The sequence below is a fragment of the Seriola dumerili genome, unplaced genomic scaffold, assembly GCF_002260705.1.
Source record: "Seriola dumerili isolate Sdu_G_001 unplaced genomic scaffold, Sdu_1.0 BDQW01001389.1, whole genome shotgun sequence".
Lineage (NCBI taxonomy): Eukaryota > Metazoa > Chordata > Actinopteri > Carangiformes > Carangidae > Seriola > Seriola dumerili.
The window spans coordinates 141,390-168,960 of NW_019175644.1; the positions used below are offsets into that span (position 1 = coordinate 141,390).

Genomic DNA, 27,571 nt, shown 5'->3' on the forward strand with positions numbered 1-27,571 from the left:
CCATGTCAGGTGACAATCTAGATGGACATGTTAGAGTAGTAAATCAAAATGACAGGAGCAAAGGGAAGTCTGGATATTATATTAATATATATATATATTATAATATATATATAAAAGTATATATAATTCTTATATATGGAGGACTTGTTGGTTTTCTTCTATTGTTTTCCTGGTCGGGGTTCTTCCAAGAAAATATTTTGGCAAGAGTTAGGGGTGAAATCATGGCCAGACTGTGTTTGCACCGAGTCGCATTGGATCAAGATACAGATTTAACAACTTAGACACCTTCATGCTATTGCACCTGATAATGTAGAGAAGATCGCTCCTTGTGGTTTTATTATTTAACTGTGCGCGCGCAAAGATTTAATCAATGAAAGCTTGGAATGTAGCTTCACAGTTGGTCTCACTTTCCTAAATTTCCCCCCCAAGGTCGATCCGGGCCTCACACTATCATTATTAGAGTCATTGCACGAGATTAATTTTTTGCTTCATCTTTCCATACCGAACTGACCTCCTGGACAAGCCTGACATGAACACCAGAGAATGGATTTTGGGATGACCCCCACTAAAGACAATATTCCTTCACAGAGGAATATTCCAGTGTATTTCCATCTTATTAACATGGTCTTCATCTCTAGAACATTGTGGTGGGCGCCTGCCTACGGCAAAAAAAAAACCAAAAAAGAAACCTGAATAATTACCAGCCCACATGGAAAACAAAGTTTAAAAAAAAGCCAGAAGTGCTATTTGATAGACATTGAGTTGCTTATATGTTAAGTTATGTGTTGGTCACCTCTTTCCCACTTTTTTTGGGGCTTGGGCCTCCTCACTTTTCTTAGTTTGTGATGCTCGCATTATCATCTTTGTAAGAGACAACTAATTCCATATTTTTGTAATTATCAGTTGGTTCATTCACCTGTAATGTTGAGTTGAAAGTAGTTTAATCTAGTGGAAATAATATATATAGATATATATATATTATTGTATAATTATATATATAGTATAATATTATTATCCCACTAAAAACATCAGCACTGCACAGCACAGATCAAAAAACTGTGGTTTCACCGGACGGGCAATAAAAAAAAGTGAGAAACGCACGAGCAGAATACCATAGAACAGATGAACCAGGCTCAGTTGAGCAATGTCTCAAAAAGTCCCGGAGAACCAAGGCTTTGTGGAGGAGGAAAGAGAGCCATGGCGCAGTTCGAGTGTTATGCATGGCTTACCATATGTCCTGATTGGCTGGAAAGAAACATCCTAAAGCGGTTTTTACCCGGCTTCTTGGACTTCTTCTCCCTCCACCTCCAAAGTTGACACTATCCCCCATAAGTTGAAGGTTGGCTGGGTCACGGGTCATGAGGTCTATTAACCATGAAACCAAGAGTGGCCTTCCGTATACATTCGGTGGGTATGGCGAGAGGGGGATCACACCGTTGGGAAATGTGAAGCATTGATTTACAGATTCTTGCTTGTGGCGTTCCTTAGTTGAATTGGACCCACATAATCCGAGAACCCCCCCCCGCTGATTCTGAGAATCTTGTTTCACTGCAGGGAAGGAAAAGGAAACCAACCAAGGTGTCGACTGTTCCGTTCAATAAATCTCTGTACGACCTAATAGAAATCTGAATGACGGTTTCCCGGCACCTCATAACGTATGAGAGTAGTGAAGTATCTCCATGGCGCGCGGTCGACAGCCGATGTGAAACAATATCAAGAAAAGGCTGAAGAGCCTCAAGACATTGATAATGTAACTCAGCGTGACGGGAAACTCGGCTAGTTCTGTATGACAACCCAAAGCATATTTGTGGAGCTTAAATCGAGGAAATTTTTTTTTGGGAAGAAAATTATTTAAACACAATATAAAACCGTTGTTTTGCGCTCCCCTAGGGAGGCAGGTAGGACTAAAATTAATGCAATATGTATGATGAGTAAATTCCGCGTGGCTGTTGTGAGCCGAAAGATGGGAAGGTGGAAGAGAGTGAGAAAACCGGGGGGGGGCCCTTCTCCCGATCGGCAAGCCTGCTTTGTTCAAGCGATAGGGAGCAAATAACAAGATGCACCCTGGTTTTGGGTAAGCGGTGACATATGTTAACTTAACAGGCAAGTGTAGTGCCAGCGATGTCCGTTATACAACAAAACTTGTAGAGAACTGTAGGAATAAATACCTTACTAAATTTCCATAATGTGAGACTCATCTACACTATGTGCGTGTTAATGTTAAACTAACATGTTGTACCTGCACCTGTCATTTCTGGCATAAATGTAGAGATGACCATGGCGTGCCCGCCTGGCGCCCCCACCCCCCCCCCTGGCACAGGCATTGCGCCCAGCAAGCAGAAGCTAGCCGCCCGGCGGCCCCCCCCCCCAGCACAGGCATTGCGCCCAGCAAGCAGAGCTAGACGCCGGCGGCCGCCGGCCCCCCCCCCCACCCCCCCGTCACAGGCTATTGCGCCCAGCAAGCAGAGCTAGCCCCAGAAGGCTGGGCTGACATATTGTTACTCAGCGTGACGAGCCGAGTCCGTAGACACCCAATTTGTTGGACTTTTGACAAAATTTTTCGTCGCAGCAAGCGGGCCCTTCGGAGGACGTTTAACGAGGCATCCCTTTCGAAGGGTTGAACTTAGATGCCTGGGGCTGACATATGTTACTCAGATGAGAGCCGAGTCCGTAGACACCAAATTTGTGCGATTTTCGTGAAATATTTTTTGGAAATTATTAAACACAGATAATTAACCGTGTCCCCCCGGCAAGCATATAGAGAGACCGCCCATGGCGGCCCTTCGGAATAGGAAGCGACTCAGAAGCTGGGCTGACATAAAAGTTACTCAGCGTGACGAGCCGTAATCCGTAGACACCAAACTTGTGGACTTTGGACAAACTTTTCCGTTGTGACATTCACAGTTAGTCTTAATGGTGTGGCACCTCAGCATATGAGAGATGACCCAGGCGCCCGCCGGCGCCCCACCCCCCCCTGGCACAGCATTGCGCCCAGCAAGCAGAGCTAGCGCCCGGCGGCCACCGGCCCACCGGCGGCCCCCCCCCCAAGCACAGGCATTGAGCCCAGCAAGCAGAGCTAGACGCCGCCGGCCCGCCGGCGCCCCCCCCCCCCGGCACAGGCATTGCGCCGAGCAAGCAGAGCTAGCCGCCCCAGACGGCTGGGGCTGACATATGTTACTCAGCGTGACGAGCCCGAGTCCGTAGACACCCAATTTGTGGACTTTTGACAAAATTTTTCGTCGCAGCAAGCGGGCCTCGGAGACGTTTAACGAGGCATCCCTTCCGAAGGGAGTGACTTAGATGCCTGGGGCTGACATATGTTACTCAGCATGACGAGCCGAGTCCGTAGACACCAAATTTGTTGGACTTTCGAGAAAATTTTTTTGGAAATATTAAAACACAGAATTTAACCGTGTCCCCCGCAGCATATGAGAGACCGCCCATGCGGCCCTTCGGAAGGAGCGACTCAGAAGGCTGGGGCTGACATATGTTACTTCAGCGTGACGAGCCGAGTCCGTAGACACCAAACTTGTGGACTTGGACAAACTTTTCCGTTGTGACATTCACACTAGTCTTAATGGTTGTGCACCTCAGCAATATGAAGATGACCCATGGCGGGCCTTCGGAAGGGAGCGACTCAGAAGGCTGGGGCTGACATATGTTACTCAGCCTGACAAGCCGAGTCCGTAGACACCCAATTTGTGGACTTTTGACAAAATTTTCATCGCAGCAAGCGGGCCTCGGAGACGTTTAATGAGGCATCCCTTCTGAAGGAGCGACTTAGAAGCCTGGGCTGACATATGTTACTCAGCGTGACGAGCCGAGTCCGTAGACACCAAATTTGTGGACTTTCGAGAAATTTTTTTGGAAATTATTAAAACACAGAATTTAACCGTGTCCCCCGGCAGCATATGAGAGACCGCCCATGGCGGCCCTTCGGAAGGGAGCGACTCAGAAGGCTGGGGCTGACATATGTTACTCAGCGTGACGAGCCGAGTCCGTAGACACCCAAACTTGTGGACTTTGGACAAACTTTTCCGTTGTGACATTCACACTAGTCTTAATGGTGTGGCACCTCAGCATATGAGAGATGACCCATGGCGGCCCTTCGGAAGGGAGCGACTCAGAAGGCTGGGCGGACATTATGTTTACTCATCGTGACAAGCCCAGTCCGTAGACACCCAAATTTGTGGACTTTTGACAAAATTTTTCATCGCAGCAAGCGGGCCTCGGAGAACGTTTAATGAGGCATCCCTTCTGAAGGAGCGACTTAGAAGCCTGGGGCTGACATATGTTACTCAGCGTGAACGAGCCGAGTCCGTAGACACCAATTTGTGGATTTCGAGAAATTTTTTTGGAAATTATTAAAACACAGAATTTAACCGTGTCCCCCGGCGCAATATTGAGAGACCGCCCATGGCGGCCCTTCGGAAGGGAGCGACTCAGAAGGCTGGGGCTGACATAGTGTACTCAGCGTGACGGCCGAGTCCGTAGACACAAACTTGTGGACTTTGGACAAACTTTTCCGTTGTGACATTCACACTAGTCTTAATGGTGTTGCACTCAGCATATGAGAGATGACCCATTGCGGCCCGCCGGCGCCCCCCCCCCCCCCCCAACGGCACAGGCATTGCGCCCGGCAAGCAGAGCTAGCCGCCGCCGGGCACCCCCCCCCCCGGCACAGCATTGCGCCCAGCCATCAAAGCTAGCCGCCCGCGGCCTGCCGGCACCCCCCCCACCGGCACAGGCATTGCGCCCAGCAAGCAGAGCTAGCCGCCCGGTGGCCCGCCGGCGCCCCCCCCCGCCCCGGCACAGGCATTGCGCCCAGCAAGCAGAGCTAGCTGCCCGCCGGCGCCCCCCAACCCCGGCGGCCAGGCGGCACCCCCCCCACCCCGGCGGCCGCCGGCGCCCCCCCCCAGCACAGGCATTGTGCCCAGCAAGCAGAGCTAGCCGCCCGGTGGCCCGCCGGCGCCCCCCCCGGCATTACCATCTGTTTGTGTTGTTTTTTACTATAAAATAAATGGAGTATCTGTGGTACTTCAAATAAACACATGTGAAGACTTTTTATTACTTTTTTTTGCAAATCAACAGGTGGTGCCAAAGCCAAACGAAGGGCAGCTACAACAAATTATCATTGTAATCTCCACAATAATACTGGTTGTCACCCTGGCCCATATCATTTCCTGTTATAGACTAACCTCGGCCCCCCATCTCAGAAAGGAAAGTTGATGTGGCCCCCACTGAAAAAAGTTTGGGGACCGCTGCTAACGCTGTGTCTCCCAATTTACACACTGTATTATAAATTGATGATACACTAGATTATGTTACATATGAACATATCCCCTTTCTAACCTTACCTGTTTAAACAGTTCAAAAAATGTCCATACCTACACAATTAAAGGTTACTTCAACAACTGTGTTCAGCAATCATCGTCAGACCTTCGGGCCTTCCCTGAAGGGTTGTAGCAATATGTTCAAAAGCAATCAAAGCAGTCTCCACTTCTAGGTCAAAGGTGAAACTCATGTATATACATGAAACATGAAACTCAAATATATATATATATATATATATATATATGTTTTTTACCAGCAAATCAGAGTAAAATTATCCACACATTACACAGATAAATTTACTGTACATTGTCCAGCATTTTCACTGTCTGATCCCTTCTATACAGGTTTTTATACAGCATTATTGTTGTGAACATGAGTCAGTTGATATTTGGGTGTGCATGAGTGATTAGTGCATCTTACATGTTTACATTCACATGTTCCCCAGAATGGCTTTTGAATGACAGACATTGGGCCCTGATAATAACGGCCGGAGCCATAAACTCTTTGGCAGGTAGTCATTTTGGAAAGGAGAAAATGGACACAGGAAGTCAGTGAACTGGAAGCTTCTGTTTCAGCTTCAGTTTTAGTTTTTTAGCTTTGATCGCAAGCAGAAAGAAAACCTTTTCCTCTCCTTGTCTCATCTTGGCTCCTGTGATGTTGCAGTACTATCAAAAGATCAACATTGTTATTCATTTTTTTTAAATGCTAAATTCTATATCCCAATATTAATAATTGAGTGCAACTTTTCACAATACAACTGGTCTCTTATTCACACTCACAGATAACCTTCATCGCTACAATCAGATATTAGAGAAGTTGGCTGGAACTGGACACTCCTTGTTTAGAAGTGAGGAATACTGACTTAATGTAATTAACAATACAAAGACTGGCAAGCGAACAGAGTGGGCTGCAAATTGTAAGCACATATGAAGTAATTGTGATTGTGTATCATTGATTTAGATGTGAAGCTTATACATAGGTTCAAAAATCACAATCAAGAGAGGTACATTTATTGTATGGTCATATGTGGGTAACCGTGGAGGCTGCACAGGGACGCATCTTTTCCACCTCGCACCAGCCTGGAAGCACAGTTCGGCTTTAATCTGAGACACACCTTACTAGTAATCAGTGGAGTGCAGCTCTTTCCTTTATGCAAATGCATTTAAGGCAGGATCAAACAATTAACAGGAAGAGATATGTCTGGTTAATTAATTACACATTGGATTAACTAACCTTCACACAATTTGCATGCATCAGTTATGTGCGGCTTTTTACGCGCCTCTAAAAATCTGGTTCGGGGCATATTAAAAGGAAGGTTCAGGTTAGGAGGGGACACCTGAATGGACTTTTTTTGAAAGCTCAATGATAACGGACAATAGGTAAGAAACAAAAAGTAGGAGTTGTGCTGAATTAGTTAATAAAAAAAAAAAAAACAGCTTCTTAAAAAGATAAAGCTGGCAGTAAAAACAGCACACAAGGAGGGGACAGGGAGTTGTGATTGTGCGGTCATTAAACTTGAACTTCACAGAGCTGCTAATGCACTATGGCAACGGCGCTGCCTTTGCATTTACAATGTGTATTTGGCTGCTGGCTTCCTATTGTAGGAAGATATCATCTATACCAGTGCCATCCATCTGTTCTGTTACTATTTTGGACCAGTTACTGATGCGGTGGCTCATTGATTTATTTATTTCTATGAGCCATATTTCCTTTTATGTGTGCTTTTATGTCATGCTATTTTTTTTAATACCTTAGGAGGAATTTAATGGCTGCAATTGCATGATTTTGGAACCTAAAGAAAGAAGGAGGCTGAAAATATGTTTTTCTCAGGTAGAACTGCCACTTAACGTGTTTTAGGAATGGTGAGAATTTGTACTTTGTATCAACATTTTGATCTTAAACAAGGGAGCATTATTGAACATTATGCCGCCTTAATAAATCAGGTTGTTTCACTTTGTTTTAGGGAGATTACGAATGCAAATTGAATGTTTTCATGTATATCTGGCCTTGAGTGCACAGATAAAGTGGGTTAAATTCAGTGATGCCAAAACTTAAGGTTGACTGACTACAATAAGTTGTCGGCCTAATTTAGAGGTAATCACCTGTGATTGGAAATGAACATTTGATGACAACAATTCTCTCACTGTCCCTTTCCTGTTGCATCACAGCCAGGTTTCTGCACAGACACACCACCTTATACTGCACACGGGGATCGTGCCGTGCTGCATAAACACCAGTATTAGATTGCCAATCAAATTTGTCACCATTATGTCACCATTGTGTCCTCATTCCCCACCTCTCTTTCCTTTGTGCTCCGTTTTACCACCCGTCTGTTCTAAATTAGGAGCCAAAAATGTAAAACAGTTCAAGTGGCAATCACATGAGACCGCAAGCCATTTCTCCTCTCTCTTCCTCCTGTATTACCAACCTCATGTTATAAATGATGTGTTGTTATAATGATTTCTGGAATCCCACTATGGCCGCATGAGTGATTTTCACATTTCAAGGACCATGGTATGAGCACAGAAACAACTTATTGTTGTCCTGATGTATTTTCATGCTTTCGTGGGGGAGAAGCCATTCTGCCCAAAGACCTTGGGCAGATTTGACATAAGTTTGTTTTTTTTTCTCATAGGAGAATGTGTGTGTGCGTGTGTGTGCACATGCAAGTATAGTATGCATTGAATAAAGCTGGGGTATATGTTAACACCCCAGCAGTTTCAGTTCCAATTAGGTGAGGCTGGAGGAGCCTGGGAGACATAATTTCAAATGAGGAAAACAAAGGCAGCGGCAGAGGTTCACAGGTCTTTATGAGGTTAGTTATGATGATAGATGGAAAAGTGCTGGCAGCAATCTATTCCTCCTTAGCAGGGCGTATAACTATATGAGATAGGATGGATTGACTAAAAGCATAATAACTCATAATAATAAAGTGATAACTTGAGTCATCATGCTATCATGGCAACATCACTGACTAAAATAATTTCATGTTTTTTCATTAAATTACATCATCTTCTATATAGAGGTGATGTTATTTTATGTAAAGGATTTTTATTACATTTATTTTTTTCAATCCATCTCCGGGCACGTATCATTCCATTTTGACAAGTACTATATACGTATCTGGTTGTTAATGCAATATCAGCTCTAACAAAGATGTCAAAGATATTCCGCTAAATCCCAAGTTCCAGCAATAGGAACAGTTAACTCATGCCATTCATCTACCGACCTCCGTTCTAGCAGTTGAGTCAAGGAGTGAAGGTGAAAGCAGAGAAGATTGATTATCCAGGCACAGCGATGTAGTGATATAGTGGTAGTCAACAGTGGCAGTCAACCAGTGTGACATTGAGGCAGGACGGAGGCACGATGGAGATGGTGTGAGATAAGTTGGTGGAATGATACACAATTGTGGTTACAGAACACGAAGAAACATGACAACGAAAATGTCCGCAGTTATATTTGTGTTCGTCATGAAAACTGACGGGTGCGACGGTTTAAACGTCTAAATGTGAGGATTTAAGGTATATAAATACACACACATATATATATATATATATATATATATATACTGTATATATATGTATATATATACACACATGTGTATACAGTATATGTACGTGTGGAATACAGTATACCCTATGTTTGAATGACTTCAACTGGCAGTACAAACAACTTGTTAATGTCACTACTGTAATGCTTTGAAAGCCCCAGTGGTAGTACCGAGAAAGACATTGTGGTAGACAGCGATGTGTGCTGTTCACACACGTACGTAGATGCCATTTTATCCCTTCACTTGTTTGAACAATGAGCAGTAGTAGGTCTCCTGTATTCCCTGACATGTATTTTTCTTTAATACAACAACAGAACTTAAATTTAGAATCTCCATCCAAAAACCTACAGACAACACGAGGACATGTCACCATGTCTTAGGCCAGCTTTTATTAGAAGGCAGCAAAAATCACCACTGGTTGTGCAGCAGCATCCTTGCACCCAGGTGGAGGAGGTAAGATATATTTGTATTGCTGCAAGATTTTTTTTTTTTTGCACCCTGTCACTTGCTTTATTTATTTATTTATTTATTTTAAGTTGTATCAGTTTTCTGAAATTATAGTGGTGGGGTTTTTGTTCAAGTACAGCACCTCCTACTCAATGGCAAATGTCCATTTCCAACAACTAACATGAGGTTTGGTTTTGTAAAAACCAAACATTTGTTTGATCATGCAACACTGATTATTATTTTTTGTTTTTCCAACATCCCACCTCCTTAACTCTCTTACAAGTTCAAAGATAAAAGTCAATGCCATGGCTGGTCAGCACAGACCCACAGGACACAGGGTGACCCCAGTGTGCACGAGTTTTGTGGGAAGTCAACAAGTTTGTAGCTGTCAAACACATATTCCGCTTGCCAGTTACATCGAAACACCACCAGCCAACATTTATGGCAGCTTTTTTTTGTGTGTGTGTGTCCTCCATGTTAAACAAGCAGGTGTTTTCATGTCACTTGTCAAAAAGGGAAAAAAAAATACCCATTTTAACATTGCCTATTGTTGTGGCCACGATTGCAACGTGCTCAAAAGTCTCACTGCATAGAGAGCAGTGCACTTTTCTTCCCCATGTCATTTACCCTTTAGCATTTCACAACCAGTGGCTCACCCTATTGTTGAAACTGCAATAAATGTGCCTGAATGAAAGAGGCCGTCTCAGGTGTGCTGCCTTCAAGAAAAAAGCTGTGTGTGTGTGTGTGTGTGTGTGTGTGTGTGTGTGTAAGAGGGTGTGTATCATTGTTGAGAACTATTGTAAGGGTGTTATAATGCATGCTAGAGGACAGTGATGGGAACAGCTCTGTTGTAGAACACCTTTAATTTTGCTGCCAGATTGATGTTGTTGCCCTGAGGAGACACAACATACTTACTGATCAAATAATCTCGCTGTTGAAAAGGACAGATGAAAAGGAAATAAATGGAGAGAGACAAAGAGACAGGGGGGAAACACAAGTACTAATAATGTGAGAATGCTGAATGCACTGGAGTCTGAATGAGAAAATGAATCCCAAATTGAATTACAACTATTACTGATCTCACAATGCAGAGACGCGCAGGGGCCGGTTCTGGCAAAAGCATGCGTTACGCACACATTCAAGAATCCACAAACATGCGCACGTGGAGTCCATCTTTGGCATCTCCATGTGTGCTGACTGAGTTGAGTGTCTGGACCTCTAATACATTATGCATCAGCCCCCCACACGCCCTTGACCAGGGTGACATACATTTCACATACATTACAGATGTAATCCATTCTAATGAGCTTAGACTTTATCTAGCTGGCCACGAAATACTCGAGGGCGTTACGCCAATCGAGGGAAGATAAATATCAACACTGCAGTCTCTGCTTATGTCGGTATATTTTTAATGTCAGCACAAATAGACGCAGAATACAATACAAACAGACAGCCTTTTTTGTGAGGGCGCTAGACTGCCAATCACTCACAAATACCATTGTTTTATTAGTTTTACGGAGCTGTCTTCTGCACCCATTTTATACCCATTTACTTCCATTAGAAGGAGGCAGGATCAGAAGGAAGCTAGTGTGGGATTATTGTGTGTTACATGACTGGGATGGTGCCCATTATGAAAGAGAATATAAAATTCAGATTCTATCAGATTCATTTGAGCGGGTAATTTCATACTACCAAAATGCTTAAAAAGTAACAACTCATTTATTTGTTCATTTCAAATATTTAATTACTTAAGTTAAGAGGGTGTGACTTTGAGACCTTAGTATAATGCCCCCTATGATATGTTCCCTGCTGATTTGCTTACAAATTAATGAACAAATTAAGAGGAAATAAAAAAATAAATAAAAAAAATTAAAAAATCAGTGAAATTGCTCAAAAAACTAGACCCCAGCACGAGCATGCGTGTGTGTGTGTCGGTACTGTATGTGCACTAACCTGTGTCCTGGTCACAAATCTGCTCACATGGCTCAGTCGTCCTCTGGCCACAGTAGTCCCGGACCCACTGTGTGGACGAATTGGTCTGATAGTAGAGGGTTAGCTTGGCTGGGTTTAGCCAATTAGAAACATCAAGGAAGCTTCCCATGCTGACCACAAAACTACTTCCTGAAAAGAAGAAAACATAGGATAAAATTATTTTGCTTGTTTAAAAAAAAAAAAAAGGTACATGGGGGGTTGATTGTTTGGTACTTTTAAGAGCTCTCTTCCTGATTCTATTGCAAAGTCAATTAGAAAGTAGCTAATTCTTTTGTTTTCACTGTAATTTTAATTCCCGTCCTGACCAGGCTGAATTTAAATGAGAAAATTAAGACCTATAATGTGTTTATTGATGGGATTTCCTTGGTAATTGCAGTAGAGGGGCTAAAAGGGTTTCACGAGTCAATCGGTAAACGCTATGCTCATTGACGCTGATTTACCTTTCTTTCTTACTGCTCCCAGACCAATCGTTAAACTCTGATCACTGAACAAGATTATCCCTAATTGATGCCAATGACTTTTGGTTCCAAAGGGAGCTGTGAGAAGATTGTTCCTCAGCTCTCTGGTGAACACACAGATTCTTACACAGCTAGGGTTTGTGTGTATGCTGCCGGGGCGTGGAAGGTAAACTTGCGGACGCGCTGCGGGTATAAGTGCACATTTCAGCGTCAAAAGTGAATTTTTAAAATGGATTCCAAAAACTATAGTTGAAGATACAAAGATGACAACTGTGTGATTAAAGAAAAAAAAAAGATTCAAACAATTATTCCTATTTTTTCGTGATGTGAAACACAGTGATGGTGGTCTCCATGCTGATTTTCTAAGGAGAGGATTTGTACAGATGGAAAAGCTTAGACAGTAGCCAGCAATCACGTCTGACTCACAGGAAAAATTACAGGGCCAATGCCCTGCAGTAAAATGCAAAACTCGGAGGAGAAATATCTCACGAAGAATGCTTTGCTCTTACATTGTGCAACAGATAAAGCAATATCTCGAGCCTCATTTATTCCGTTTTGCTTTTTTCTTTCTTTCTCAACATTCTAGGTGTTCCACACTCCTAATAGAATACACTACCATTTGCCTCCTCCTACACACATAAGCCACCACCAGCTGCTTCTTTTCACTTGACAGGAAAATGTCACACCGGGACAGTCTGACCCACACAAAGCCTCACAAAAATACACTCATATGTTGAAAGTTTTATTTTCTGACTACATGACTGGAGCCATTCATCTAGACTGTATAGACCAAAAACGGGGAGGCTGCCTGGCCCTCCAGTTAATATTGTGCTGCTTGTAGCCATTATTCTGCTACCTTTAGCATGGACTAAAAGCTCAAGCTGAGGCACATCTTCCTCATATGGTGAAGTCATACGTGAACGGTCCTTAAAAATAGGTTAATATTAGCAGTGTAACACATGCTCATGTTTCGTCATGCCTGAATTGAAACACATTATAAAAACACCTGGCTGAGGTGCTTGAATATGTATTTTCCTTGCCACTGAATATAAGAGTTATAAATGTACGAAATGTATAAATCCATAATTTACATTTATGAAATGATTAAATATTAAACAGTGATAGATTAGATTCACACATTCTTTTTTAGAAACAGGGGCTGCTGTTGCTCCTGTAATGAAGTATTCACTGCTCACCAAAATTCCAAAAGACTGAAATATACACATAATTCTCCAGAAAGGATCCCTAAAAGCATCTCCCAGGTCAGGCTGACAAAAAAAAAAAAAAAGAAAAAAAAAAGAGCATAACAAGGCTATTTCCTGCAGCACAGCAGTTTAGTGAACAGAACTGGCAGCAGCCCTCATTTGCTGAGAGAGTGGAGAAATCTAATGGCTTCAGCTCTCACAGTGAGGAGGCAATTGTTAGATTATGGGTTGGATTCTCTGAGACCTGTAAAGAAACCCCTCTTGAGTGGTACATCGGAACATCGCTGATTGCCGGCAATTTTGTTGTGCATATTGTGAATTGAGTGCAGAGGACTATTTTGTTAGATTAATTCCCCTTTCAACTGTTTTGGGAACAGAGGTGGAGTAGAAAGCCTCGCGCATCTGTGTCATGGCTACAGTGATAATTAAAGAAACAGTGCACATTCAGCAGTGCAACAACTGTGCCTTAATAAATAAAATAAAAAAAAACAATAACAAAACAACCATTATCCCCAACTTACTTGGCACCTTATTTGACATGTTATTTGTTTTTAGAAATTCTGCTGTTTTATTTTTCTGTGCTTCAATGTGCTTTTTAGTGTGCTTTCTGTTATCTATATGGCCATTTAGGTTCACGATTAGACACATAACTGAATGGCAAAGATGATTTGTTATATCTTCATAATTTATGCATTTGCTAAATTACCAATTCCCACCTTTGGACTGTAATTTCATGTAAGTTATTTATATTCTCCCTCTGTCTGTTTCCTCTCTCAGGTAAGAAAACGCTGTCCTTCATAGACTTGATATTAAAGACACATCTTAAAAAAAAAAAAAAAAAAGAAAAAAAAAGAAGAAAAAAAAAAGAAAGCAATGATTGCATCAATTTCTTCACAACTAATAATACTACTACTACGACCTGCTACTCCACTGCTACCCAGTTGTGTTTGTGTGTCTACCATCCCCTGCCACGTTTCCTCTGTCTATGAGTCATTCCCGTTGATTTTACTGCTCATACAGATGCCAGACCTCATCTCCTGTCTGCTCACCAGCCTCCTATCACTCATCATATCTCCAGTATATGGAGACTGGCTTATAGAGAGCAGCTCTCGCCTTGCATTTCATGTGCGCTGCCTTGTAGCCATAGTGTTTCAGTACTTTTTATTGCCTCCCTGCTACTGCCCTGACCCAACTTATACTGTACTCGGCTTGCCAGTTTGGATTTGTTCTGTTTGTTTATCTACTGGATTTGTTTGTTTGTTTGCTCTGACTGCCTGCCTGCTGCCGACTGTACGCCTGCCAGACTACTGCGTTAAGCCACCTTTTATCACATCTGCTCTGCCTCAGGTGTCCACTTTTCTGAGTCCCATTCCCGAACACGTCTGGTACAGAGTTTCCGAAGGGACAACAAAATAAAAGTCTAAAGGCCGGATTATAACTCCCTCAGGATACTCTCTTCATGTTCACCCCTCATTTAAAAAAACAAAAAAACAAATGCTGTATAAAACAAAATAAATGCAAATGATTTTCCTGTTGTAAGAGCCTTACCTATAGTGGGGCTTAAATTCATCTTAAGGGTGGCACCAAAGGGAGGGCCATTGGGTCATGGAAATTAAAATAATGAATTCGCTAGTGATCATAAATTCATCGAAAGCCAACCATTAGCTTTTTGGAATCCTGCGTGTAAAGAACTCAGGTCAAAGGACAGCTCGAGGCGTATCCATGCTTTAAACATAAACCTAAGTGGAAACTTTGCCTTGTTAGTCGTGTTAGAGTGAAGGTCAGGGGGTCACCAAAATCAATCAATAATCATTCAACAGGGACAAAACAAGTTCATATTAAATTTCACAGAATACTAACAATTGTAGAGATATCTTAAATTCTTATCTTGAGTGTAATATGGACGGACAAAATAAACTGTCCATTAGAGACTCTGCACTCAACACTATTATGATGTGAGTCAAAAATTAATCCAACTAAGAGCGCTGTGATTGGTCTGGCTAGAGCTGGTAGGAGGAAAACTAACGTCATATACACCATTTAATTGTACTAGCAGGTAAAGACTATACCGTACTTACTGACTTCACTCAACTCCTTGCACCTTTTCCACTTTTCCCTCTCTCTCCTGCCAGTGAGCTTTATACTGCGGTATCCTGCCAATGAATGCACCCAATTTACAACTATCCCATAGGCGAAAAGGAATTTAAAACAGACTCGGAGGCACGACTCTCCAAGCAGTTCCATGCGCATCCATGCCTATATACTTGATTTACATTTATTTTGCAAATATATTGTTTACTGCTGCCATTTGAGGATGTAAATAGCCCCCCCAAAAAAAACCTATTATCAACTACATTTTGTCAAAGATGTTTACATCAAGGTCTTATTTATTCTACTTCCTTGATATTATTTTTTATGTTGGTGCATATAGCTTCTCTATGTGTCATACAGACAGTTTCTTCTATGGTGTGAATAAAATAGAAATGAACCATGGAGTATTCACAGTGAGTAGTTGAATAGAATGTTTATGTCATGTCAACTGAAACCATAAAGGGGGTTAGTATTCCAATCTACAGTATGCAGACTCATGTAACAAAGCCCTGCACACCGAAGGCTCCCAGTGCAGAAACAAAGAAAAAAAAAACAATCATGTTTTGCCTCTTCATCAGTCTGATGGCTCAAAATGTCACTCAGTTGTTTGTGGTGATAACAAATCACTTTTTTCCCATTGGGAGCTTTCTGTGTGTGGGCTTTATTGTCCTGATTTTTGCTCCTTTTTTTTTTGTTTTTTTTGTTTTGGTTCCAGCACATGGTTTACTTTTTTTTTTTTTGTGTTGTTGGATGGATGTGTGTCTTTTGTACTTTATCAGTCGTGCAGAGGGGGCATTGACACAGCAAAAGCATGGAAATTGAAAACCACACATCACGGTTGAAGGGGTAGAGATTTTACTGCAAGCCATTTGTAAATAGAAACAGGGGAAGCATGCCCAGCTGTCCCTGGCCCATTAGCTGTTCCTCCTCACAACAGAAACCATACAAATTAAATAATATTATTATTTATTTTTTTTATTTTTTTACCATTCGACAACAGCATGGAGCTACTCAACAGTCATGCCCATGTTATGCTGCTTGAAGGACAACTGGATCCAATTATGGCTGGGAAAAAGCGAAACAGAATTGTAACATATTGGATAGTGGCTATTATGATAACATGCTCCACAAATCTATATCCTGTTTTAACACCAGGCTCGACTGTACCTCGGGGTCTAGAGCCTTCAGCCATGTTTGCCCCTCGACTCTGGAACTCACTTCCACAAGACATCCGTAAAATTGATTCTCTCCCTACATTCAAATCCTATGTCAAAACACACCCCTTCAAACTCGCCTATACTGTTTAACCCCAGCACTAGCATACAATGCAGTCATATTTATTTTAGGCAATTATATTTATTCTAATTTATTTTGTATTTTTTGCCTTGTGGGATTACTGTCTGTTGCTATTTTATTTCTTTTACTGCATGCACCTAAGAATAAAAATGTAGTATTCTCATTATTATTGTTACTATTATTAAAGTTGAGGTAGGTACAGTATATCCTTCCTACATTATATATCTATAGCTGTGTCATCTAAGTGATACTTCACCAAGTCCCATTAGGAATTTTGTGGGTTTCAGTGACCAGCACGTCTTTTTTTTTTTCCCCCTTTACTGCAAAGAATCTCTCTCAATTGGACATAAAAGTTTGTGAGACATGAGAGCTCCTGGGTTTTTCACATCATATAGTTTCAATTAAAATAAGAGAGTGCAATGAAAAGAGGAAAAAAGTAGCGCAACAAAGAAAAAAGACAGAGCTCAGTGAGTAAAAGTTTTCTTTTTTGGATATTCCCTTAGTTGAATATTCTGCCAAGGTCTGATGAATGTGTTGCACTTACCGTCCGCGACAAAATGCTCAGGCACATGGAGGGTAACCTTGACAGTGAGGGGGCAGGAATCCTGCGTGGCATAGACAATGGCAATGACACATGTGCTGATGGTAATCAACGTCAGGGTGACCTTATTTAGAGGACTGTGCGGGTGGCCTGAAGGTAGAGAAAGAGAGAAAAAAGAAAGGTAACGGTGAACTAGTTTTACACAGGCACCTTTAGTTTTGATCAGGGTTTTAAACAAATGGCTGCGTTTGAAAATCCTTGACAGAAAAATACAGCTGCCTACTTTTGCGACCATACTATAAGATACACAGACACCGTAACACGCACCTGAGACTAAATCATCCACTTTAGCACCATTCTTTGTTCAAAGTACACCCTCCAAGCCCCCCTAAAGCCTTGAAAATACACTTAATTGTCAGTCTGATTTATGAATCTAACCTGGGTTCAAGTTTGGCCTGAGTGAGTAAAAGATGACTTAGAATACCTGAGCCCAGAATCATTTGTTGGTGTGATATATGATCTTATTGCCACTGACAGGGATATAGATTGGTTGTTTTGGTTGCCCTTTGGCTCTGTCAGGGTTCCCCATTTCCAAGCCAGGATATAGGGAATGAAATTAGCTGCTTAACCTCTGTCTACGGATATTCATCATGGGAGAGAAGGCGGCATGCCGAGAGGAGGCTTACTGGGATGTGAGAGGGATAAGGTGCTGGTTTGGAAACAATGTTCTCACTAGATTTTAAATGTTAAAAATGTTTCTGGTCCTGCTGAACTTCTCGAAAATGTACTCTTGTACTATTTTTTTTAATCTAAATCTTGGAAAATGTATCAGGTTCTGCAGGCTTCAGAAAGTGTGTGAATAGCTTCAAAGAAAAGAGCTGCACCCTGAACTCTGTAGGTTTGCTGTAAAAGTCAATAGTAACAGTAGAGTCTATTCTTGTTTCTCTGTTCTAACCACTGGACCTCAGGTGGCAGCTAGTTCCTGCACCGCTGAGGTGATGTATATTGAAGAAATGTCCCTTTTGCTGATTAGAGTTATGTTACAAGATCAGAGGGTGTCTCAGAAAAAAACACAGCAACACATCATTTCAGATGTTTTACCTCTTCCAACCAAAGTGTGATTTTCTTAATCACCGCTGAAATGTGCAAATGGTTAAATGGATTGAATTGAAACAACGTACCATCATAGAAACTCTAACACCCTCTACACCCCGAGTGACAGGAGAGTCCAGGGAAATCTTCACAGAGGTTTGGAAATAGTGAGATGCAGCTCAAGGTCAAAAGCAGGGAGACAAAGTTGGGATAATGAATCCATCTGTACTGAATCGCACGTCTACCACAGTCGCAGTGCTGTGAAGGAACAAGAACAACAGCTGTGTGCAGCAAAAGTGGAAGGGCAGCTAATCCCTTTGGGGTGTGGGTGGTGTCACTGGGCTTGTGAAGGGGCCCCTCAATCACTGTAAAAGCCTACTGAGTAGACAAAAGCATGTACACTCACGATGGCAAACACTTACTTTATGGCGGCAAACCAAACACCTAGTCTTGGCTCTCATGGACACAGTGAGGCACGCTCACCGACGGTGGATATTTAGACTAATGCATAAGTGCATGTAAAGCAACGAGCAAACACACAAATACACAAGACAACTCCAAACAAACGGAAGCTCAAGCTTCGGTTGAAATTCCTTCATCTTTCATCTCTTTATTTATTTTTCTCTGTCCATCCTCTAGAGGAAGCTCAACCTGCTCACCCTGGCTAGAACCAGACAGATTCCAGAGAAGACAGATCACGACCATTGGCTTTTTGTCTGTCCAGGTCGTGTACCCACAATGCTTTTTCTAATAAAATCCAAGCGTCGATTTACTCAGGAACACACAGTTTAGGGCTTTGTCATCTCCATCCATACACCTAAGGCCTTTGTATTTCTTTCTTAGTGAACGATCAGCTATTTTCTGTGATTAATTCTGATTAATTGCATTCTAAATCAAATGTTAAAGGTCTGTTAAAAGATACACACACTGTTACTGCGGCATTCGCCCAGGGAAAGTAATTCAGACTTGAATTTATTGAAGCCTGTAGAATCAAGGATCAGAGATCCAATTCATTAAGCTATGACAGGAACTTGAACAGCAAACATTTTCATAAGTCCTACACTAAGACTGTGTACAAAGGATCAATATCCATGTCCAGAAATCCATCCATCCATCTGTTTTCCAAACAGTTTATGCAGCTTCGGGTCTCTGGGGCTGAAAAATATGAACGAAAAATAGACGGATACTTTTCAACTTTTTGAAGAACTTTTGTAGGAAATCAGGAACATTCAAACTGGACTTTGGAATCTAGCTCAAGGCTTGGTTCCTCGGTTGCAACCACATAACTGTATCATTGCGTACTAAAGCAGAAAAGGTTCCCATCACAGTCATGCAACAACAACGAAAACACCAAAATGGTTTTAATCTCATTCATCTTCACTGTGTTGAGAAGTTGTCACTTCTTAATTTTTTGGGTTTGCCACAACACTGATTGACAGTATTGCTGTCTGCATTATATAGCATGATTCTATCATAATTCTAAATCGAGCAGTGACAGGAGTACAGAAGATTTTCTTGCTTTGAAATTCCTTCTCTCAGGTTGAATTTAACATTCAGGTATCCCCCAAATAAGCTCAGGTAGAGGAAGTGCTGCCTGAGAGGCAAAATTCAGGGCAGTTAAACTGTATAATCCTGTAATAGGCTAATTATTATTATTATTATTATTATTATTATTATGCGAGCTGTTACTTTTCCATCTTTTCTGACATATTGCTATGTCCATCCGAGCGGGCACACACTGTGCTTCACTTCCTCTAGGTCGCTCACTCACATACACACAGTGAAGTGAAAAATCTACGCAGTCTTTACTATCACATATCACAATGTGGGAAGGGAAGTTAAAATCATGCTTCCCATCAAACTTATTTGCCTCAGCTTTGCTCATCACCAAGCCTCCATTTGCCTCAGCTCATATATCTACTTTGAGTGTCATTGAGTTGTGCCGTGGAACGGCACTTTAAACCCCACCGGGAACATGCATGACTCCTTCCTACTTCCAGCTATGCTGACAATTCCAGAAGTGTCTAGCTTCATTTCACTCAGCTATAGGTCGCCCTTCCATTATTCATCCTCATATTCAACTAGGGTAAAGTTTGAAATGATTTGTTTTTCAAAATGTTTATTGTATTTTATTCCCTTTCTTTCGTTGTGGCCCTGTCAGTGGTATGAGAGGGTCCAACCCACTATGCAAGTTAATGTGTTTAAAATGAAACACATTTATAACGGTTTACAAAGAAGTGCATTCCTACTCACCTTTGCCACGCCTTCGTCCTCTGTGCTGCTCTGTGTAAAACTTCATTTGGCTGTCATCTTCGGGCTCTGACCCTGATTCTCCTTGAGGACCAAACACACCTCCAGTTGCTGGCAGTGGGATGATAAGACGAAAAAGGTGGAAAGAGATCGAAGGAGAATCAATCAATCAATGGTTTCCTCAGCTTTGCAAGTAACCAGCATTTAGAAACTCTTCGTAAGACAGAACACACAGCAGAGAAGTATCTTATTAAATGTTTAACAACCTCCAAGACTATGTACATGAAAGCTATTCAACACAGGGTTGTCATAATCGTTGTGATTACAGTACCGCCGAAGCACAAAAGGGATTAAGTACACTTCAATTCAAATTCTGTTCAAAGTCTATTTAGTTCAAATGTTAAACATGGAGCGCTTCATTCACTTTTTTTCATCTGTATGCAGAGCATCCACATCAGCTTATTGTTGCTATTTTAGTTTTACTGATATATTCAAGTTTTAGGGAAATATATACATACTATACATATATGTACACAGGCAATGACAATGACAAATTGATCTAGCCTAAATCAAATATCATCATGTTAAGTATAATTTTCTTGAATGGAAAATATGTCCTTTGAATTACAAAGTATTAATATGCAATCTCGGATACAGATATAAACCAGTGTTTTTTTAATAGTTTAGGGTAACTTAAATGCATCATGAAGATGATAAAAACCTGACTTAACTAAATCAAATCAACCTGAAGTGAATGGTTGATATCAGTAATTCAATCCATCACCTACATTGTTGGGTCATCATTACAGACTCTTGATTCACTCTATTTATATATTTCCACTATAAGACACTTTGTTGTAGTTGAAAAAATCTGTTTCCCTCTTGCCCAGTTTTGTGTGGTGTTCTCAAGGGGTCAGTTTTAGGTCCCTTACAGTAATTTTACTTACATATTCCTCTTGGTTTACATTAAAATGCCATACATTTCCACTGATATGCTGATGATACTCTACTTTATTTTCTAATGAAATACAATGATTCTAGCCGTATTTCATTGGAATAATTTTGTGTGTGATAGTCAAATCACTAAGAATGGATAAAGACCTTTGTTTGGGTTAGAATAGGACAGGTGGTAGGAAATGATTAGGCCCCTATCTTTATTGACTCTTTTGTCCCATATTGCGCTGAAACCAAAACCATTTTTACACTCTTCTCCACCATTTCCTGCCCCCCATTGTTTGATCTGTTGGCCACTGTTGGTAATTTGTCCATCATCACTGAGTCTCTGTAGTCCCATTTTTGCTAATCATAATGGGTCACATCCCCAAAGTGTGTGTAACTGTGCATGTCTGTGCTCAAGTCAGGATGAGAGCAAGAGCAAGCCTGTGAGTTAAGAGGCTTTGTTTGTTGCTGCAACACACACCCCCGCTAACTTCACAAGGGTTGCCACCGCAAAGTGATATTTTTCAGGGATTTGCAAAGTGTTAAATCACAGAAGGATATAGAAGCAATCTAAACCTGATATAAAAGATCCACTCGGGAGTTTATGTTAAATATGTTTATAACTGTAAATCACATAACAGATTGTTATTATAGAGGTTTAGTGGAAGACCCACCCTAAAAAAAATGACTTTATGCTAATAACATCTAATTTCCTCATGGTTGTACATATGTTTTGCTTGTATAATCCCCAGGATCACAGTGATTATACTTCCTAATCTCACTAAGTGGAAAGGGGATAAAGGACAGAAAGAAAATCAATGTTTTTCTCTTGGCTATGAAGGAGCATCTGAGAAGAAACGCTTCACCTGTCAGAGCAAATTACAAATCACAAAACACGGAAACATGGAAAAAGAAGATCTACTATGGGGTTGGTGTGTCGTGTCAATACCCTGATCCATATGACATGTTATGTTATCTTCTGTTTACAACCATAACGATGATGATAGGTAGATTAAAAAAAACGTCTTGGTAATTGTAGCATTCATGATTCATAATTATAAAAAATGCAGTGCAATTGAGGGGAAAAGGATGTACTCTGGGTAAAAAAAAAAAAAGGACAAAATGTAGGCTACACATCGGTGGTGGGGGGGTGGGGGAGTGAAGTTACAAAAAATAATAAATTTTTCTGCGGTAGGGCACATTCGCAGCATTCAAGCAACTGAGTGTAAACTACCTTGGAGAGGAGAGCTCAATCAAATGTTTGAAAAGCTGAGATGACAATATCAAATGCCAGATCAAGACAGTATTTCAAGTAAACAATACAAATCAGAAAACCAAGAGGCAAACCAATACAGCAGTCAAGCCAAGCTGCTGTGTTCTGGGGCAAATGTAGATAGGAGAGATTGTTTCTAGTCTCTTCTTTAAGTCTTTTTCAGCTTGTAGCTAAGGAAACTTTAAATACAGGCAGATACCGCACATAAGGGACACTCTGTCTCTCTGTCTTTTTATTCACCTCAAAAATCTGTTCTTTTCATTTACTTACATTACACTTACATTCCTTATTAAAAGTAGTTTTATTGGCAGCAGTAGTGCAACATGTTTTTTTCTTCCTTGTTCGCCGGACACAGTCATAACTCCTGGGCAAATGCTGAGCAGTGCTCCGGTAGGTGAAATACCCTATTTTACTCACTTCATAAACATTATGTCATATCTCATGAAAATTTGCCCGCACCATAAAGATTTTAGACGTGATTAAAAATTCTATTAAGTCTGAGTGAAAAAAAAAAAAAAAATGAAACCGCGCACAGAAAGCCGCAGTCATTCTTTCGGTCCGGTGCACTTAAACAGGTTGAGAGAGGGGCTGGATTTGGAGTGCGAGAGTCTGGCAGTATTTGGAGAGTGAGACCAAGGCAATGTGGTGTAAAATTGGTTCTGAATTTATGCATCGTGTTAGAACATGCCCAGAGAGGTGGTGGATGGAAACATAGTTGGGGACTGAGGAAGGGAGACTGAAACAGAAAGTCTTACAAATGTATTTAAAAGAAAAAGAAAAAAAAAGAAAAAAGAAAAAAAAAAAGAAGGAGCACAATGACATTTTCACAGATCAGCCTGAAAATGTTACTTGTACAGATTGGTTGAAAGTATGTGTTACTTTTTACATCTCACCAAAGAACAGGTTTCATTTACTGATGCACAGGTGTTGTTTTTGAAAAGCAGCGTGAACCTTGAAAACCCACAGCACCTGGTAAAGCAATTAATGGCTTAGCATTACAAGACTCTCAACACTCACAACACTCTCTCCAATGCTACATTTAATGAACTGATAAACCCTTTGTCCAAATATAATTCTGATGTCCCTTATTGTGATGAATATATTTTCTGCAGCTCAGTGATGACCTCATCATGAAATTTAGAAAAGGCAGACATTTCCTGAAAATGATGTGTTTTTTTTTTTGTTTTTTTTTCCTCAGCATCTGGTTGCATTAGGTGTGGTTGTGTTTGGAGTTCTTCAGTTAGGAAGTGTTGAAGTGTAAAAGTGCTTCAGGTCTGATCTAAAAATTCCTACTGTGCACATCTCAACTTTGAATGTGGCTCGAATTAAAAACTCAGAAGAGCCATCAACATGCTTCATGCAGTTTCACATTTGATTAGGACCTTGAAAGACAAACGAATCACGTTGTGAAAGTAATTAAATCTTCCCTTTCTGCAGATCAATACCTGATTGATCTTACAGAAGGCAGCTGTAGAGATAATCTGTTTCCGTATTTACTCAAACTTCAACTTTTGCAGTTAATGTAAGATGTGTTGTTTTGTGCGCAACATCGATCATATGATAGAATAATCTTTGAAGATAATAATAATCTTTGTATTGCTATATAACAAAGTGCTTTAAAATGTAAAATAAAAACAGCAGGGTTAAGACATAAAAGGAATATTTAAATAAAAGAGTGAAAAAGTGATTTAAAAGCTTAGGCTGTTTTTGACTGGTCCAGATTTCCAGATAAGGGGTTTTACAACTATGAAATCTTGCTCGCAAAGACTTGGTCGCCCTTAGAGATAATTCCTAATTTTTGTAACTAGGGGCGTGTGAGGCTGTGAAATATATTGATAAAATCTATCCTACACCTCAGAGTGTAGCCCTTGAAGAGAGGCAAGGATGTAATATGATCCCTGTAGTTTGGCTGTGATTAATTAAATGTGTGTGTTATATTTTCGCTTTGGCAAAGCACAAATTACTTACTTTGGCTATGTTCTTCAACCCTAACCCTGCAAGAAAAAAAAAATCCTTGATGAAATGAGTTCTGACCATAATGCCCTCCACTCTAAAAGTCTTGAGGACAAAAAAAAAAAAAGGTTCCCACCATTAACACGCAGATACAAACAGGTCAGGTACCATCCACACTCTTGACCAGACTTCGACATTTGAAAGCACGGCACAAATTAGCCTGCCATTAAATTTGCACTTTGCAACCTGCATCAGGTTTAGTGAAACATGAGCTAATTACACAACCAGAGACTGGGACTTTCTCTTCTAGCTGCTTTATAGCAAAGTCATATTTCAGCGATACAGTAACAGAAATACTCATCGATGATGAGGTGATGAGTAAAGATATTCAGGAATCAAAGTTGCAATTTAAAAGCAAGGGAAACTACTCAGATGATCAAAACATTCTTAAAATAAACAGAATGTTGGAGTTGGCATAAACACATGAACCTCTTAGGTGATGAAAAACAGAAGGAAAGACAAAAACAAAACAAAAGAAAACGACTAAAGAAACTGCCGCCAAAATGTAAATGAATTATCAAGAGAGAGCAATCGCCACAGTGCATTAGCAGCTCAGTGAACACCAAAATCAATTTCTAGTTTAATAACTACACCGTCACAACTCTCTAAACCCTCTGTGTTTCGTATTATAAAAAGGTCGGATATTGCTCTCTCTTTTTCTGTCTGTGAAGCTGTAGTTCTTTATTTTTGTTTAATGCAGCATCTTTGCACTTTTTTTTTTTTTTTTTTTTTTTTGCAATGCATTCACCTTTTTTCCGCCCAACACTGACATTTGAACAGAAAACTGGTCAGCTACATTTTCTCATTCCAACCTTCCTTTAACAGGCCTTTGCAAATTTGTACATCTTCATGAGTTGCGAAGACGCACAGAAATTGTACCGAGGATTCTGAATCCAGTGGAATAAAAAGTTGACAAGACTTATTTCTTTCTGCTGTTTGCATGATACTTCCTCAAATACATATGCATGAAGAATAGAGTAACATTTCATGGATCACACAAAAGGTGAGTTGACAGGCACTGTGTGTGCGAGCGAGCCAGATGACAGGTGAATTGTGCTTCCAGGCAAGAGCCCAGGTTTGATAAATAACACACACAAGAATTCACCTGAAACAAGGTAAAAAAAAAAAAAAAAAGTCTTTAGAAATCTGGCCCTGGGTCTTTTTCTATTTCACGGCTTTCTTTCCTTTTTTCACAACATTTCCTTCGCTTTCAGTCCATTTTCTTCTGTCTTGATCTTTCTTTTTTCTCCCTCAGTGCTAATACCTTTGAAACCAAGTCCCATAAAAACATCAACAGCCAGAACACTGAGGCTAAACTCCCGCATGTTGGTACCACGAATTACAAACACTGGGGCAAAGCCATCTCACTGTTACAGTTCCTTTCAAGTCCATTCGATAATTTGTCTGTCAATCTCCTTTCCCGCACCGATTTCACTACTTAAAAAGAAATCCGCTTTATCTACAGTTAAATACAAAATGTCATAAGTGTAATATTTACATCTCAATTACTTTCAGTCGATGTTTTTGGAATAGTGCAATACTATGTGCAATACGTGTGATACATTATTCATTGCAGTCCCCGACACTCACCTGTATTGACTCCTTCATTTTGATAAGGCAAAGGCACCTGCTGTCACTGTTAACACTCTTTCTAAAGGGTGACAGCAGCGTGTGTGATTTTTTTTTTTTTTTTTTGCTCTCAGGGCTATGAAATAAAATCTCACCCCATTGTGTTGCGCAGGATACAAATTACAAATGCAGACAAAAAGGAAGGCACGGTGTGATAGACTGTGGCATATCAGTTAGTCACAGAAAGGACTGGATCCAGTTCTCACTGTGCTTTAATGCCATTTTAATCCCAATACAAAAAAAAAAAAAAAAGAGGACAGAAAAGAAAATTGAGATGAAATACAAAATAAACAAAGAAATACAAAGGCAATGATTGTAGAACAAAATGTTTCACTATTTTGATATAAAGTCTGTTGAGCGTTAAATGCTGTTTCAGAAGCCAATCAATCAATAAGCAGATCAAAAATATCACCAAGTGTATTAATAGAATGAGAATAAGACGTTAGAGTAATATTATAAACAAAAGGCAAAATGATGATGTTACAATTACGTACTGCTACAGGAATGATGTGATTCGGTGCCGGGGATAAAAGGAGGAAGTTAAGACAGACAGCGTGACTAGTGACTGTTGACTGTTATACAGGGAAACAACACACTCATATACGAGTTATCAGAGAGAAGCGGAAGTCCAGAGAGGAGAGAGAGCGAGGGAGTGAGAGTCTTTTATAATCTCTCCTTTAATGAGAGCGATTAACAGTTATGGGAAAACAGGGAGGTGAGGTCACGAGTTCAAGCTGAACAGTAAAAGCTAATCACCTTCTGCATAGAAGGAGGGCACGTCACGCTCTGCTAGTGCGATGATATACTGTACTGTACAACAGCATCAGAAAAACAGCTAACCCCAGAAAATCTGATGGACCTTAGACTGAGGGAGTGAAGAGTACTCCAGTGCCCTTCAGGACTCTTCACATTAGTATGGATTTCCTATTATTCTATGATTATAAATCCTTGTTTCTCCATTTAGGAGAAACACGGATTTCACCCACAGTTTCTACCCTATGGAGCCTGCTGGTTTTCACAAAATAAGTTACTTCCTCGACTGGCTGGGCAATAATCCTTACATAACTCTGCCACGACAACTGGAGGCACAGGAATCGTCGCCTTGGTAATATACAACCTAAAGTTTTTTAGAGGCAGTAAATCAGGATGCAGACCTTGGAGTGAGACGCCTTTTCTATGGAGATAACTCTCTGCGGTGCTCTCACAGTCGGTTGTGTATGTCGGCCCGGGTGCGGAATCCAATAAGATCCATCATGACCTTAACTTTTCTAGCAGGTCACCACGTAGTGCTGTCTCTGTATATATATTGTTCTGGTATTACAGTGTCAAGAATTTCACTTTTACAGTGGAGATGAAACCATCAGTCGATTTATGGATTTGTAGATCAACAGGGAAATTAATTGGCGCCAATTTCGATGATCGGTTAAATGATTAAGTCGTTTTTAAAGTGCACTAAATGTT

General features: G+C 40.8%; 1 protein-coding gene across 2 annotated transcripts in view; it reads right to left on the minus strand.

Moving 5' to 3' along the window:
• The window catches only part of astn2 (astrotactin 2), a 269,358-nt gene that overhangs the window by 131,587 nt on the left and 110,200 nt on the right, over nt 1-27,571 (minus strand). For both annotated transcript variants that reach the window (XM_022768048.1, XM_022768049.1), the window contains exons 5-7: nt 20,260-20,367; nt 16,918-17,064; nt 11,285-11,452 (exon numbers count right to left, since the gene is read on the minus strand). In XM_022768048.1, coding sequence (XP_022623769.1) covers nt 11,285-11,452; nt 16,918-17,064; nt 20,260-20,367 — 423 coding nt within the window. The remainder of the gene's footprint in view (nt 1-11,284; nt 11,453-16,917; nt 17,065-20,259; nt 20,368-27,571) is intronic.